Source organism: Chiloscyllium punctatum, chromosome 18 (assembly GCF_047496795.1).
Source record: "Chiloscyllium punctatum isolate Juve2018m chromosome 18, sChiPun1.3, whole genome shotgun sequence".
Classification (NCBI taxonomy): Eukaryota; Metazoa; Chordata; class Chondrichthyes; order Orectolobiformes; family Hemiscylliidae; genus Chiloscyllium; species Chiloscyllium punctatum.
Window position 1 is genome coordinate 99,728,736 of NC_092756.1, and position 17,706 is coordinate 99,746,441.

General features: G+C 44.5%; 1 protein-coding gene across 1 annotated transcript in view; it reads left to right on the forward strand.

Moving 5' to 3' along the window:
- The window catches only part of LOC140489128 (uncharacterized), a 161,049-nt gene that overhangs the window by 80,283 nt on the left and 63,060 nt on the right, over window positions 1-17,706 (forward strand). The window contains exons 49-58 of the mRNA XM_072588362.1: window positions 59-103; window positions 2,499-2,555; window positions 4,019-4,054; window positions 4,294-4,350; window positions 6,751-6,786; window positions 7,427-7,471; window positions 13,501-13,557; window positions 15,119-15,154; window positions 15,302-15,337; window positions 15,774-15,830. Of these exons, the coding sequence (XP_072444463.1) occupies window positions 59-103; window positions 2,499-2,555; window positions 4,019-4,054; window positions 4,294-4,350; window positions 6,751-6,786; window positions 7,427-7,471; window positions 13,501-13,557; window positions 15,119-15,154; window positions 15,302-15,337; window positions 15,774-15,830 (462 nt within the window). The remainder of the gene's footprint in view (window positions 1-58; window positions 104-2,498; window positions 2,556-4,018; window positions 4,055-4,293; window positions 4,351-6,750; window positions 6,787-7,426; window positions 7,472-13,500; window positions 13,558-15,118; window positions 15,155-15,301; window positions 15,338-15,773; window positions 15,831-17,706) is intronic.

A 17,706-nucleotide genomic window follows, 5' to 3' on the forward strand; every position in this document is an offset into this window, starting at 1 on the left:
TTTCTCTTTCAAGTATAATCTTCAGTGGACAACACTTACTCTCTTCTTTCTGTTTCAGGATCAGATGAGATTGGAAAGTGGAACAGAAACAACCACAATTCCAGTGAGTGAACAATTGCCTAATTCAAAGCTAGGAATCACGGTGTGAGTGTGAACTATACTTTAGATGAGAGCTCAATTTGTGTGTGTGGAGGGTGAAGGGAAAATTTAACCCAATTCGTAGGAGAAGCAATTCCAAGCTCAGGACACAATGACTTTCCTGGGATTGGGGAACTGAAATTCTCTTCTTTCAGTTCAAGATTCTTTATAACAAGTGAGTCACATGGAGACTCAAGGGGTCTATATTTCTATTTTAACCTGTCCCTATATCTACCACATAATTGCTGATTAACCCATTGACAATTGCAGTAACACTGGAGATGTGTTTGGATTTTTACCTTCTTGAATCTTCTTATTATTCTCTCAGGGGCCATGTGTGTCCCTGGCTGGGCGAGCATTTATTGCCCATCTCCAGTCAGCCCTTGAGAAGGTGGGGGTGAGCTGCCTTTTTGAACCACTGCTGTCCATGCACTGCAAACAGTTCCACAATGTCCTGAGAGGGATTTCCAGGTATTACCAGCAATAGTGAATGAATGGCAATATATTTCCAAGTGAAGATGGTGAGTTCCTTGGCAGGTAACTTGCAGGCTGTGCTGTTCCCATCTATTTGCTGCTCTTGTCCTTCTAGATGGATGTTGACGTGGGTTTGGAAGTTTCTGGCTGAGGATCTTTGGTGAATTTCTGCACTACGTATTGGAGTTAGTACATACTGCTGCAACTGAGCAGCAGTTGTGGAGGAAGTGAATGTTTGTGGATGTGGTACCAATTAACCAGGCTGCTTTATCCTGGATGATGGCGAGCTTCTTGAGTGTTGTTGGAACCGCACCCATCCAGGTAACTGGGGAATATTCCATCAGGTTCCTGACTTGTAGCTTGGAGCTGTTAGACAGGGTGTGGGGAGTCAGGAGGTGAGTTATTCACTGCCGCATTCCAAGCCTCTGACCTGGTCTTGTGGCAGGTGTGTTTACTGTGGTGAATCCAGTTCAGTTTCTGATCAATGGTAACCTCAAGGATGTCAATTGTGGGGAATTCAGCATCGAAGGATCTGTTTCCATGCTGTACAGATCTATGACACTATAGAAAAAGAAGAGATCAAACAACAGCACTTTAAAAAAGGAGGAAAAAAGAGAGTCAAAGCAGAGAACATGTGGGAAGTGAAACAAATGGAGAAGTAGATGTGCCCAGCTGTCTGACCTAGCAGTGAATGGGTATATGAAGAGGAAAGGTTTAGAGGCATATTCACCAAATACTGGCAAATGGGACGAGGTTAATTTAGGAGACCTGGCCAGCATGGATGAGTTGAACTGAAGGATCTGTTTCCATGCTGTCCAGTTCAATGATTCTATGGAATGTCAAAGGGCAGATTCTCTCTGATTGGAGAGGTCAGTAGCTGGTCTTTGTGCGGTATGAATGGTAGTAGCCACTTGTCAGCCCGAGCCTGGATACTGTACAGATCTTGCTGCATTTGAACATGGACTGCTTTAGTATCTGAGGTGTCATGAAGGGGCCTGAATATTCTGCAATCATCAACAAACATCCCCATTAGTGACTTTATGATGGCCAGTGATGAAGTAACTGAAGATGGTTGATCCTAGGGCATGACCCTGAGGGACGCCTACAGAGATGTTCTGGAACAGAAATGACTGACCTCTAACAACCACAATCATCTTCCATGTGCCAAGCCTGACTCCAACAAGAAGAGAGTTTGTACATAATACCCATTGATTCCAGTTTTGCTCAGGCTCCTATATACCACATTTGGTTGAATGCACCCATGATGTTAAGGGCTGTCACTCTCACCTGCCCTCTAGAATTTAGCTTTTATTCCATATTTGAAGCAAGGCTGAGTGGTCCTGGCAGAACCCAAACTGGGCGTCATTGAGCAGGTTATTGCTGAGCAGGTGCTGCTTGATAGCACTGTTGATGGCACTTTCCATTACTGATGATTGAGATTAGACTGATGGGATGGTAATTGACCTGGAGTTTTCCTGCTCTTTTAGGTCAGGACATACGTGACGATTGATTGGCCATGGATGGAAAGCCAAATCCCAGAGTCCTGAGTCAGTGCTCAGCTCACTGTACCTGTATCTGAAGAGCCAGGACACCAGAGAGTACAGCTTAGGGACAGTCTCCAGCCCAGACAGAAAATGAGACTCACTCACCCTGGAGACTCTGGGATTCAACCCGCAGTTTCCTAGTGAAATGAGCTGACCCCAATCCAACCCTGAGCTGGCCCTTCGAGTGATGGGAATGCAGCTCGTGGTGAGTTGAGTCATTCAGTGGCTGCTGCAGGGTGTGAGTGTGAGCAAAAAGCAACATGTGACAGGGACACTCTTTTCAATTGTGAACATTTCACACTCATTTTCCATTTGATCATCAAAAATCCATTTCCATTTCAGATTCCAAAGAAAGCAAAGAAAGGAAAATCAAAGTAATCACTTCAAGACGAGATGATGGTTTGTAGATCTCTCTGTGTGGGGCGTTATTGACTGGGCTAATATATGGGAGCTGGGTCCATGAGGATTAACAAGCTCTTTACTGAAATGATTACAATACACATGGAGCCAGGGGACAAGGAGCAGGATGGAGAACAAGCTGGTTACAAAACAACAAATAGAAATTCCTGGAGAAACTCAGCAGGTCTGACAACAGTTATGGACAGAGAAATAGAATTGACGGAAATGGAGTTCTTGAGAACAGTCAGACTGGACTCAACACTTTAATTCTGTTTCTATCTCCACAGATACTGCCAAACCTGCTGAGTTTCTCCAATATTTACTGGTTTTTGTGTTCAATTTCCCTCACATTAAACAAGGGCATTGTGTTCTCCTTCCGAAATGCTTGCTGCATTCACATACCTACATTTTTAAAATATTTATTTCCGCACAGATACTCAGATCCCCATGTGCCTCACAGCTCTACAATCTCTCTCCATCTACCGCATGTGATTCTTTCATCACATATATTCTGCCAAAATGGACGATTTCAGCTTTTCCCACTATACTCCATTTGCCTGGTCTTCATGCACTCATAAACCTCCCCTTATCCCTTTCTTCCTTTGTTGTGACCACTTTGGAACTCCCTTTCCTCCACATTTTGAACTCAGCTGTGAATTTAGTCACTGTATCATCCCTCCCTCCATCCAAGTCCTTTCTATAAATGGTGAAAGGTTGAGGTCCCACCACTGATCCCTGACACCCCATTACATCTTACTGAACAGAAATGACCCATTTATGATGACTCTCTACTTGCTGTTCATTAGCCAACCATCTACCCATCCCAGCATGACAGCTCCTACATAGAATTCCAAGACCTCACCAAGAGGCCGTTTAGCCCTTAAGGTCTGCACTGACCCTCTGAAGACTATCCCACCCTCTCTCTGTATTTACAATGGCTAATCTTCCTAACGTTCCCATCTTTGGATTGTGGGAGGAAACCGGAGCAGCTGGCAGAAATTCATGCATACAGAGAGGGAACATGCAAACTCCACACAGTCAACAAGGGTTGAATCGATCGCAGGTCCCTGGTGCTGTGAGACAGCAGTGCTAACCACTGCACCACCACGTGAACCCCTATCATGGACATTTATTTTCCACAATGACCTTTGAGGTTGCAGCTTATCACCTGCCTCTAGAATCCCAGTAACAGCACATCCAGCACCTCCCCATTATCCACAGCACATGGTTCTCCCTCAATACACTCCAATTAATTTGTTAAACATCATTTCCCTGTCTCAAGACTTTGTTGACTTGCCAATCACCAAGTAATGGTCTGAAAATGAGGTTCAACTCATTTGAACCTGTCTCGTGACCAAATGCTGAGTGTAAGGGGGGTTTGCAGTGTGAGGAGAATGACTGCAAACCATTCGGATGTCAGAACGTGTTGTCCAGAAACTGAGATCCTGTTCCCTCTGTTTCAGACTCAGCAGAGAATGAGAGTGCACCTGATACTAAAGGTATTTATCCCCATCTATCAACATCACATCGTAGTTACAGATTTAAATATCAGTAAAACGGGAGGGACAGGTTTAGAACTATTCTGATAATGGGATACGGAGGCTCTCCAGGGGATTGGAGAATTGAAATTCTCTTTAATCTATTCCAGATTCTCTAGAAAAAAATAGTCACTCACACACTCAAGCTATCTGTATTTCTGATTTAATCTGCCATTGTTTCTAAACCATTTTTATTTCAGATTCTAAAGAAAGCAGCGAAAGGAAAATCAAAGTGATCGCTTCAGGACGGGATGATGGTTTGTAGATCTCTCTGTGTGGGACATTATTGACTGGGCTAATATATGGGAGCTGGGTCCATGAGGATTAACAAGCTGTTTATTGAAATGATTGGAGCCAGGGGACAAGGAGCAGGATGGAGAGCAAGCTGGTTACAAAACAGCAAACACAGAGTGGGGAGTTGAACTGAGTTAGTCAGCCTGGGGGGAATGTGGGAAGTGATGCTTCTCAGGGATCAGTGCTGGGATCACTGTTGGTCACCATTTACAGAAACAACATGGACTTGGGAATCAGATGTAGAATTCCATATCTGTTGGTGACATCAGAGTGTTTAGTCAGTATTGAGGAGATGATCATGAACTCTATCCTTGGACAAATTGTTGAAGTACCTTTCAGATTGCATCGTTTCACAGGCATCTATTTGGAGTCCTTGGTTGATTTTCTGAAATGTTGATCAGGGTCACCTTCTGAGCTCACCCAGGGGAAAGCAGCGATACTTCAAACTCAGCTTCGTGCTCCGTGAGATTCCGGAAGCTGATGGAGCAGATTAGGCAGGAGCTTTCCAATCTGACTGATGTCTCAGGAGCAGCCCAGAACCATCTCCCAGAAAACATAGTTCAAAAACAATTCTAATTCGGCTTTCACACTGATAGACTGATCATCTGTTCCTGAGACCTCAGTTACCATTGCAAATATGCCGACTGCTTGAACATCGAATCTTATCCAGACTTGCCGGAACCAATTGCTAGATATTAAGCTTATTCATTGCCAAACTCCTGCTTTCTGTTTAAACACAATGCTCTTCTGTTGTAATGCCTTTACACAAGAATCATCCTGCAAAATACCTCCAGGCCTGTTCTTTTCCTTCTCCCACAGGCTGTTCCAAATTCCACTAGGCAATTCCAGCTGACAATTCAAAATTGATAAAAGAATAAAAATTGGCAAAAGTTCTAACACAGGTCATTGCTATTCAGGAGAACGAGAGTGAGGGTGAGACTTTAGGTGTAAGAACATGGATGACACAGGTTCCTTTAAAATGCTGAATTGAAATTGCATGGAGAAGCACAGGGATCTGGGGTTCCAGACATATTAAACCATTGAATGTCATGAGACAGGTTAATAAAGGGCCTGTTCCTGTGCTGAGAGTTGTTCTGTTCGTTGTCCATCGAGCACAGAGCCAGATTCCTCAACCGTTCCTTGTATGCGAAGCCCTTCATCCATGGGATCATTGTTGTAAATCTCCTCTGGACCCCCCTTCTGTGCCAGCACATCCTTCCTTAGATATGGGGCCCATAAACTGCTCACAGAATTTAACATGTAATCTGACCACATGCTTATACAGCCTCAGTATTACATCTCTGCTCTAGTATTCTCCCCTCTTGAAATGAATGATAACTTTATTTTTGTCTTCCTATCTGCCAACTAAACCTGCATGTTAACCTTAAGCAAATTCTGAACTAGGACACTCAATTCCCTTTGTGCTTCAGATTTCCAAAGCCTTTCCCCATTCAGAAAATACTCTATGCCTATCTTCCTCCCACCAAACAGCATAAACTCACACTTTCTCACATTGTATTCCATCTGCTACTTCTTTGCCCACTCTCCGAGCCTGTCCAAGTCCTTCTGCAGCCTCCCTGCAGCCTCCCTGCTTCCTCAGCATTACCCATCCCTCCACCTATCAATGTGTCATCTGCACACTTATACACCATTGCCCTCAGATCCTTCGTCTGGATCATTTATGTATAATGTGAATCGTTGCGGTCCGAGCACAGGTCCCTGCGGAACCCCTCTAGTAACCAGCTATCATCCTGATAAAGACTCATTTCGTCCTACTGTCTTCCAGTCAGCCAATCCTCTAACCATGCCAGTTCCTTGTCGGTAACATCGTGAGCTCTTGTCTTATTTAGCAGCCTCCTGTGTGGCACCTTGTCAAAGGTCTTCCAGAAATCCAAATCGATCACATTCACTGGCTGTCCTTTGTCTAATGTGGTCATTATGTCCTCAAAGATCTTTAACAGATTTGTCAGGCATGACCAGCCCCTGATGAGTCTGTGCTGACTCAGCTCTATTTTACCATGCATATCGAAGTATTCCACAATCTCATCCTCAATAATGGACTGCAGAGTCTTCCCAATAACTGAGGTAAGGCTAATTGACCTATAGTTTCCTGTCTCCTGTCTCCTTCCCTTCTTAAACAGGGGTGTTACCTTAGTCACTTTTCAGTCCTCTGGAGCTTTCCCTGACTCCAGTGATTTCTGACAGATCACAACCAATGGCCCCGACTGAAACAATTGGGAACTGACCCCTGCCCAAGTACTGAGTGTGGGGGGAGGGTTTACAGTGGGAGTGGGAGCATTGAAAACCATTTGGATATCGGAACATGTGCTCTGGAAACTGAAATCCTGATCTCTCTGTTTCAGACTCAGCAGAGAATGAGAGTTCACCTGATCCTAAAGGTATTTATCATCATCTTTCAACAACGCATCACAGTTACAGGTTTAAATATCATTAAAACCAGAGAGACAGGTTTAAACTTCTGATAATGGGACACAGAGACTCTCCTGGGGATTGGGGAACTGAAATTCTCTTTATTCCAGATTCTGCACAAAGAACGAGTCATTCAGAGGCTCAAGGAATCTATATTTCTGTTTTAATCTGTCTCTGTTTCTAACAATCATTGCTGAATAATCTATTGATGATTGTACTAATGACCCTGGGAAGCCATTTAGATCCATTGACCTGGAATGGAAAGCCAAAGCTCAGAGCCCAGAGTCAGTGCTCGGCTCACTCTTCCTGTATCTGAAGAGCCAGGAGGCCAGAGAGTGCAGCTTCCTGGGCAGAAAGTGAGGCTCACACTCAGCCTGGAGACTCTGGGATTGAATCCACAGTTTCCTGGTGAAGTGACTGAACCCCAATCCAGCCCTGAGGTGGCCCTTCGAGCAATGGGAATGTAGCTGATGGTGAGCTGAGCCATTCAGTGGCTGCTGCAATGTGTGAGTGTGAGCAAAAAGCAACATGTGACGGGACACACTTTTCAATTGTGAACATTTCACACTCACTTTCCATTTGATCATCAAAAACCTGTTTCCATTTCAGATTCCAAAGAAAGCAGTGAAAGGACAATCAAAGGTCAAGCTAATGGTTTGTAGATCTCTCTGTGTGGGACATTATTGACTGCGCTAATATGTGGGAGCTGGGTCCATGAGGATGAAAAAGCTCTTTATTGAAGTTATTCAAATACACGTGGAGGCAGGGGACAAGGAGCAGGGTAGAGCACAAACTGATTACAAAACGCAGAGTGGGGGTTAAAGCACATTACTCAGACTGAAGGCAATGTAGGAAGTGTTATTCCTCAGGGGGTGGTGCTGGGATCACTGTTGGTCACCAGAAACAGAAACAGCTGCCTTCTTGGACTACAACTGTTAGAGTCACAGAGATGTGCAGCATGGAAAAGACCATTCAGTCTGTGTCATCCATGCCAATCAAATATCCTTAATTAATCTAGTCCCATTTACCAGTATTTGTCCCATATTCCTCTGAACCCTTCCTTTTCATGCAAACATCCAGAAGCCTTTTAAATGTTGTAACTGCCCCTTAGCACCCTTTTTATATCTTTCCCTTCTGACCTAAAACCTATGCTCTCTAGTTTTGTACTCCATTCTCTGAGGAAAAGACCTTGAGTATTTGCCTGATACATTCCCCTCATGATTTATAAACTTCTATAAACTCACCCCTCAGCCTCCAATGCTCCAGGGAAAATAACCCCAGCCTATTCAGCCGCTCCCTATAGATCAAGCCCTCCAGTCCCAGCAGTATCCTTGTAAATCTTTTCTGAACTCTTTCAAGTTTCACAACATCCTTCCTCAAGCAGGCAGTCCAGATTTGAACACAGTATACTAAAAGTGGGCAAGTCAATGTCCTGCACAGCCACAACATGACCTCCCAACCCTTGTACTCAATGCACTGACCAATAAAGGTAGGCACATCAAACACCTTCTTCACTTGACTGTATACCTTTTCTTCATCAACGATCTGGATGAAGGAACTGAGGGCATTCTGGCTATGTTTGTAGATGATGCAGAGTTCAGTACAGGGACAGGTAGCATTGAGGAGGCTGGGAGGCTGCAGAAGGATTTGGACAGGTTAGGAGAGTGGGCAAAGAAGTGGCAGATAGAATACAGCGTGAGAAAGTGTGAGGTCATGCTCTTTGGTAGGAAGAATGGAGGCATGGACTATTTTCTAAATGGAGAGAAAATTCAGAAGTCTAATGTGCAAAGAGACTTGAGAGTTCTAGTCCAGGATTCTCTCAAGGTAAACTTGCTGGTTGAGTCAGTAATGAGGAAGACAAATGCAATGGTTGTACTTAGTTTGAGAGGATTTGAATATAAAAGCAGGGATGTACTTTTGAGGCTCTATAAGGTTGTGGTCAGACCACATTTGGAGTATTGTGTGCAGATTTGGGCCTCATATCTCAGGAAGAATGTACTGCCCTTGGAGCGTGTTCAGAGGAGGTTCAGGAGAATGGTTCCAGGAATGAAAAGTTTAACATATGGGGAATGTTTAAGGACCTTGGGTTTATACTCGATGGAGTTTAGAAGGATGAGGGGGATCTAATTGAATCATACAGAATACTGAATGGCCTGGACAGTGTAGATGTTGGGAAGATATTTCCATTAATAGGAGAGATTAGGATCCAAGGGCACCACCTTAGAGTAAAGGGAAGACCTTTTAGAATGGAGGTAAGGAGAAACTTCTTCAGCCAGAGAGTGGGGAATCTATGGAATTCACTGCCACAGAAGGCTGTGGAGCCCCAGTAATTGGTTATATTTACCGGTTCTTGAGAGAGAGAGGTTCTTGAGTATCAAGGGGATCAAGGGTTATAGGGAGAAAGTAGGAGAATGGGGTTGAGAAATTTATCAGCCATGATAGAATGGTGGAGCAGACTTGATGGGCTCAATGGCCTAATTTCTGTTCCTAATTACCTGTGACTCTACTTTCACAAGATCCTGTATGTGCTCTGTACATGCACCCCAAGGTCCCTTTGTTCAACAATACTCCCCAGGATCTTCACACTATCGGTCCTGCCCTGATTTATTCTACCAAAATGCAGCACCTCGCATTTATTAAAGTTGAACTCCATCTGCCACTCCTAAGCCCATTTGCCCATCTGATCAAGATCCCATTGTACTCTGAGCTAACCTTTTTCACTGTCCACTACACCATCAATTTTGGTCTCATGTGCAAAATTAATATCCGTACCTCCTATATTCACATCCAAACGATTGATATAAATGAGGAAAAGCAGTGAACAGGATGCCCAAGACTGTAGGGAGGCTGTGGAGAAGGTAGCACTGACAGGGACTACTTGCGGACACAGAGATGGGCTCAAGTGTGTATACTTCAACGCAAGGAGTATCAGAAATAAGGTGGGTGAACTTAAGGCATGGATCGGTACCTGGGACTACGATGTTGTGGCCATCACGGAAACATGGATAGATGAGGGACAGGAATGGCTGTTGGAGGTTCCTGGTTACAGATGTTTCAGTAAGATTAGGGAGGGTGGTAAAAAAGGAGGGGGGGTGGCATTGCTAATTAGAAATGGTATAACGGCTGGAGAAAGGAAGTTTGAGGGGGATCTGCCTCTGGAGGTAGTATGGGCTGAAGTCAGAAATAGGAAAGGTGCAGTCACCTTGTTGGGTGTTTACTATAGGCCCCCGAATAGCAGCAGAGATGTGGAGAAACAGATTGGGAAACAGATCTTGAAAAGGTGCAGAAGCCACAGGATCGGAGTCATGGGCGACTTCAACTTCCCAAATATTGATTGGAAGCTCTTTAGATCAAGTAGATTGGATGGGGCGGTGTTTGTGCAGTGTGTCCAGGAAGCTTTTCTAACGCAGTATGTAGAGTGTCCAACCAGAGGGGAGGCCATATTGGATTTGGTACTCGGTAATGAACCGGGACAAGTGGTGGGCTTGTTAGTGGGTGAACATTTTGGTGATGGTAACCACAATTCTGTGACTTTCACCTTGGTTATGGAGAGAGATAGGTGCGCACAACAAGGTAGATTTTACAATTGGGGGAAGGGAAATTATGATGCTGTAAGACAGGATTTGAGGAACATACGTTGGGAGCATAGGCTGTCAGGGAAGGATGTGGTGGAAATGTGGAACTTTTTCAAGGAGCAGCTACGACGTGTCCTTGATATGTATGTACCGATCAGGCAGGAAAGAAATGGTCGTGTGAGGGAGCCTTGGTTGACGAGGGAGGTTGAATGTCTAGTAAAGAGGAAGAAGGAGGCTTACATAAGGTTGAGGAAACAGGGTTCAGACAGAGCAGTGGAGGGATACAGGATAGCCAGAAGGGACCTGAAGAAAGGGATTAGGAGAGCTAAGAGAGGGTATGAAAAATCCTTGGCGGATAGGATCAAGGATAACCCTAAGGCATTCTATGCGTATGTGAGAAACCTGAGAATGACGAGAACGAGGGTAGGTCCGATCAAGGACAGTAGTGGGAGACTGTGTATTGAGTTGGAAGAGATAGGAGAGGTCTTGAACAAGTACTTCTCTTCAGTATTTACGAACGAGAGGGACCGTATTGTTGAAGAGGAGAGTGTGAAATGGACTGTTAAGCTAGAAGAGATACCTGTTAGGAAGGAAGATGTGTTGGACATTTTGAACAACTTGAGGATAGACAAGTCCCCCGGGCCTGACGGGATATATCCTAGGATTATGTGGGAAGCAAGAGAGGAAATTGCAGTACCGTTGGCAATGATCTTCTCGTCTTCACTGGCAACGGGGGTGGTACCAGGGGACTGGAGAGTAGCGAATGTTGTGCCCCTGTTCAAAAAAGGGAATAGGGATAACCCCGGGAATTACAGGCCAGTTAGTCTTACTTCTGTGGTAGGCAAAGTAATGGAAAGGGTACTGAGGGATAGGATTTACGAGTATCTGGAAAGACACTGCTTGATTAGGGACAGCCAGCACGGATTTGTGAAGGGTAGGTCTTGCCTTACAAGTCTTATTGAATTCTTCAAGGAGGTGACCAAGCATGTGGATGAGGGTAGAGCAGTGGATGTCGTGTACATGGATTTTAGTAAGGCGTTTGATAAGGTTCCCCATGGTAGGCTTATGCGGAAAGTCAGGAGGCATGGGATAGAGGGACATTTGGCCAATTGGATAGAAAACTGGCTAACCGGTCGAAGGCAGAGAGTGGTGGTAGATGGTAAATATTCAGCCTGGAGCCCAGTTACAAGTGGAGTTCCGCAGGGTTCAGTTCTGGGTCCTCTGCTGTTTGTAATTTTTATTAATGACTTAGATGAGGGAGTCGAAGGGTGGGTCAGTAAATTTGCAGATGATACGAAGATAGGTGGAGTTGTGGACAGTGAGGAGGACATTTGTCGTTTGCAAAGGGACTTAGATATGATGCAGAGCTGGGCTGAGGAGTGACAGATGGAGTTCAACCCTGCCAAGTGTGAGGTTGTCCATTTTGGAAGAACAAATAAGAATGCGGAATACAGGGTTAATGGTAGGGTTCTTAGTCAGGTGGAGGAACAGAGGGATCTTGGGGTCTATGTACATAGATCTTTGAAGGTTGCCACTCAGGTGGATAGAGTTTGTAAGAAGGCCTATGGAGTATTATCGTTCATTAGCAGAGGGATTGAATTCAAGAGTCGTGAAGTGATGTTGCAGCTGTACAGGACTTTGGTTAGGCCACAGTTGGAGTACTGTGTGCAGTTCTGGTCGCCTCACTTTAGGAAAGATGTGGAAGCTTTGGAGAGGGTGCAGAGAAGATTTACCAGGATGTTGCCTGGAATGGAGAGTAGGTCGTACGAGGATAGGTTGAGAGTTCTCGGCCTTTTCCCGTTGGAACGGCGAAGGATGAGGGGTGACTTGATAGAGGTTTATAAGATGATCAGAGGAATAGATAGAGTAGACAGTCAGAAACTTTTTCCCCGGGTACAACAGAGTGTTACAAGGGGACATAAATTTAAGGTGAAGGGTGGAAGGTATAGGGGAGATGTCAGGGGTGGGTTCTTTACCCAGAGAGTGGTGGGGGCATGGAATGCGCTGCCCGTGGGAGTGGTAGAGTCAGAATCATTGGCGACCTTTAAGCGGCATTTGGATAGGTACATGGATGGGTGCTTAATCTAGGTTAGAAGTTCGGCACAACATCGTGGGCCGAAGGGCCTGTTCTGTGCTGTATTGTTCTATGTTCTATGTTCTATGTTCTATGAACCCAGCACTGATCCTTGTGGCACACTGGGGATCACTGGCCTTCAGTCCGAAAAGCAACCCTGCACAACCACCATCTGTCTCCTACCTTCAAGCCAATTTTATATCAAAATGGTTAGATTTCCTTGTGATCCAACCTTGCTAGCCAGTCTATCATATGGAACCTTGTCAAATGCCTTACTGATCTTCATACAGACAACATCTCCCGCTCTGTCTTCATCAATCTTCTTTCTCACTTCTTCAAAAACTCAATTGAGTTAGTGAGACATGATTTCCCATGCACAAAGTCATGTGAACTCGTTCTAGTCAGTTCTTGCATTTCCAAATACATGTAAATCCTGTCCCTCAGGAGCCCTCCAATAACTCATCCACCACTGACATCAGGCTCACCGGTCTAGAGTTTCCTGGCATTTCCTTACCACCTTTCTTAAACGATGGCAGTACGATACCCAGCCAGCAGTCTTCGGCATCTTACACATGACTATCAATGATACAAGTATCCCAGCAAAGGGGGTCAGCAATCACTTCCTGAGTATTCCACAGAGTTCTGGGTAACACCTGATCCAGTCCTGGGAAATTCTCCAGCTTTATATATTTTAAGGCATGGCTTGGGACCACTCAGCGCAGTTCGGGAGAGAGGGATTTCCAGGATTCAGAAATTTCAGGATAAAGGGAATGAGGGGTTAGGCTTTAGCCGAAAAGATCTGAGTGTAAACTTTAAGTGAGACTCTACCTCACCCGCAATTTCTTGGTGAAATGAGCCGACCCCAATCTAACCCCGAGCTGGCCCTTCAAGCGATGGGAATGCTGAGCAATTCAGTGGCTGCTGCAATGTGTGAGTGTGAGCAAAAAGCAACATGTGACAGGGACACACTTTTCAATTGTGAACATTTCACACTCATTTTCCATTTGATCATCAAAAACACGTTTCCATTTCAGATTCTAAAGAAAGCGGTGAAAGGAAAATCAAAGTGATCGCTTCAGGACGAGATGATGGTTTGTAGATCTCTCTGTGTGGGACATTATTGACTGGGCTAATATATGGGAGCTGGGTCCATGAGGATTAACAAGCTCTTTATTGAAATGATTCAAATACATGTGGAGGCAGGGGACAAGGAGCAGGAGGGAGAGCAAGCTGGTTACAAAATAACAAAAAAAGAGTGGGGATTGAGGTGTGTTATTCAGACTGGCGGCCAGGTGGGAGGTGATGTTCCTCAGGGATTAGTGCTGTGATCACAGAGAATCATCCTTTGCAGGAACAATTTGGTGTTATAATTCGATGGAATTTCAAACTGTGCGAAGGACACCAAAATGGGGATGAACTTCATACCGCAGTAACTTGTGAGATTATATTGTTGGGAAACATGCCATAATCCCAGAGGACCCAAGGGCTACCCTCCCATTAGAGACAGAAGGCTCGAGGTGGTTTAACCTGAGAGTCAACCTACCAAAGGCAGTTGGAGACATTGAGAGGGAGGAACCTACTTGGCCACCTCAGCTGGTGGAGGAATTGAACCCACACTGTTGGCATCACTTTCCATCACAAACCAGCTGCCCAGCCGATGGAGCTGTATGGTAGGGATGAGGGGAACATGTGAACATCTGGAGAACAGGAGGAAAGCTCTGGGTGACAGGGCGATGACAGTGAGGAGACTGGTCAGTTTGAGCTGAGGAAAGAACTTCAGAGTGAAGATTCTGGGAGAAGACTGACACTAAATCAACAGCTTCATGTAATTGGGGCCTGTGGTGCCATGAGATGGAAACAGGAAATGAAAGTTAAACAATGTGTTCAGTCTGGTCTGGATGGTTCGGAGGAGGTTCCGGGGAACATTATTTGACAGGAAGGGTACACTGAAAGTGAAAGGAAGGATCTACAAACCAGTTGTGAGATTGGCTTTGTTCTATCGATCAGAAACCTGGGACACACCATGAAGAGAGGAACAGGGGCTGGATAATAATGAGGAGTAATGCAGATGTGGATGGGTTTAATAACAAGACAGAACAAAGTCAGGACCCAGCTTCAGAGGCTCAGTGAAGATTGTAGCTGAGAGACTGAGGACTAAAGTGTGACCTGACTGAGGACTCAACCAACAAATTACACCTTAATATAGTGACAGGGGCTTGATATCTGTTCCTGTGGAAACACCAAATACAACACTTTGTGTAATAAATGCAAGACAGAATTCAGAGAAATGTGTTGATCCACAGAATAATCAGAATGTGGATCTCGCTCCCAGTCAGAGCGATTAAGGTCAATAATATCAACAGATTTAACAAGAAGCTGGATAAACACACCTTAGAAAAGGAAGAGAAGAATGAAGAGTGTTTAAAGGAAATTGTGTAGCAGGTAAATCCCAGCAGACAGTATTGGATTGAATGGCCTGCCTCTCTCCTCGAAATACTGTGTGCATTTCCAACTAAAGCTCAATTCTGATGGTGTCCCTGTCCAAGTGCTGAGTGAGGAGGGAGGGTTTACAGTGGGAGGGGGATCATTGCAAAGCATTTGGATATCAGAGCATGTGCTCTGGAAGCTGAAATCCTGTTCCCTTTGTTTCAGACTCAGCGGAGAATGAGAGTGCACCTGATACTAAAGGTATTTATCCCCATCTTTCAACAACACATCACCGTTACAGATTTAAGTATCATTAAAACCGGAGGGAGAGTTTTAAAACTGTTCTGATAATAGGACACAGAGGCTGTACTGAGATTGGGGAACTGAAAATCTTTTTTTCTATTCCAGATTCTGCACAAAGAACAAGTCACTCTGCGGCTCGAGGTATTGATATTTCTATTTTAATCTGTCTCTGTTTCTAACAATCCCTGCTGAATTATCTTGTGATGATTGCACTAATGATTCTGGGAAGCTGTTTGGATTCATTGGCCTTGGATGGAAAGCCAAAGTCCAGACCCCAGAGTCCGTACTCAGCTCACTGTTCCTGTATCGGAACAGCCAGGAGAACAGGGAATGTGGGTTCAGGACAGTCTCTGACCCAGGCAGGAAGTGAGACTCACACTCACTCTGGAGACTCTGAGATTCAACCTGCAGTTTTTCCAGGTGATGGGAATGCAGCTCATGGTGAGCTGAGCCATTCAGTGGCTGCTGCAATGTGTGAGTGTGAGCAAAAAGCAACGTGTGACAGGGACACACTTTTCAATTGTGAACATTTCACACTCATTTTCCATTTCATCATCAAAAACTATTTCCATTTCAGATTCCAAGGAAAGCAGTGAAAGGAAAATCAAAGTGATCGCTTCAGGACAAGATGATGGTTTGTAGATCTCTCTGTGTGGGACATTATTGACTGGGCTAATATATGGGAGCTGGGTCCATGAGGATTAACAAGCTGTTTACTGAAATGATTCAAATACACGTGGAGGCAGGGGACAAGGAGCAGGATGGAGAACAAGCTGGTTACAAAACAGCAAATAGAAATTCCTGGAGAAACACATCAGGTCTGACAACAGTTATGGACAGAGAAATAGAATTGAGGGAAATGGGATAATGAAGAACTCTCAGATGGGTTTCAACACATTTACCTCTGTTTATCGCTCCACGGATTGTGCCAGACCTGCTGAGTTTCTCCAATAAGTTTTGGTATTTATCCAGACATTTATGCTCTATTTCCTTCACATTTCACAAGAACATTGTGTTCTCTTTCCTATTTACCTGCTGCACCATCACACCATCATTTTTTGATTTATCCACATCGACACTTTGATCCCTCTGTATCTCAGAACCCTGTTGCACTGGGGTGTACAAAGATACAAATCACACAACAACAGGTTATAGTCCAACAGGTTTATTTGGAATCACAAGCTTTCGGAGCACTGCTCCTTCATCAGGTGGTTGTTCTTCAGGTGTCAATGATGAAGGAGCAATATGCTGAAAGCTAGTGCTTCCAAACAAACCTGTTGGACTATAACCTGGTGTTGTGTCATTTTTAACTTCCTTTGTTTTGTTCATTCCATGACTCCCTTTCCTAAACGCTTTTAACTCAGCAGCAAATGTCATCACCATCTCATCCCTCCCTCCATCCAAGTCTTTTGTAAAGATTGTGAAAAGTTGAGGTTCCATCAATGATCCCTGTGGTATTCCACACATCATTACATCACACCAACCTGAAATGACCCATTTATGATGGGCCTCTCCCTCTGGTTTGACATTGATACGTCCGACATTGGATCATAGAATCCCTAGAGTGCAGAAAGAGGCCATTTGGCCCATCAGTTCTGTACACACCCTCTGAAGAGCATCCCACACTATCCCTGTATTCAAGACTTTGGTGTCTCGCCCTAAAACATTCAGTGGATGATAACTAAAATAGAGAAGAATGTGCGAGGTGAATGGGAAAAGGCAGGAGAAGGACTCGAAGCCATGCTGATCATTTGGAGAGACGTGCAGACTCAATGGGCTGGATATCCTCCATGTACACAGTAACACTGCTGGCATTATTCTGACCTTTCAGAACGTACTGATTTAATGAATTACTTCCAACAATTTCCCTCTGACAGATGTTAAGATACTGTCTTCTAACTTCCTGCTCTTAGGCTCCATTAATTTTGGAATAAAGGTGTTACATGTATTAAGTAATGATCTCATATTCAGCTTCAACTCATATCTGGAGCTGTATCCTACCCACGTGAAGAGTGTGGGGATATTTGCAGTGGGACGGGGCTGATTGAAAACCATTCAGATATTGGAATGTGTTGTCTGGAAACTGAAATCCTGTTCCCTCTGTTTCAGACTCAGCGGAGAATGAAAGTGCCCCTGATACTGAAGGTACGTATTCCCATCTTTCAACAACATGTCACAGTTACAGATTTAAATATCATTGAAACAGGAAAGATAGGTTTAAAACTACTCTGATAATGGGACAGAGAGGTTCTCCTGTGAAATTCTCTTCCAGATTCTGCACAAAGAACAAGTCACTCAGAGGCTCAAAGTGTCAATATTTCTATTTTAATCTGTCCCTGTTTCTAACAATCACTGCTGAATTATCTTGTGATGATTGCACTAATGATTCTGGGAAGCTGTTTGGATTCACTTGCCTTGGATGGAAAGCCATAGCTCAGAGCCCAGAGTCCGTACTCAGCTCACTATTCCTGTATCGGAACAGCCAGGAGAACAGGGAATGTGGGTTCAGG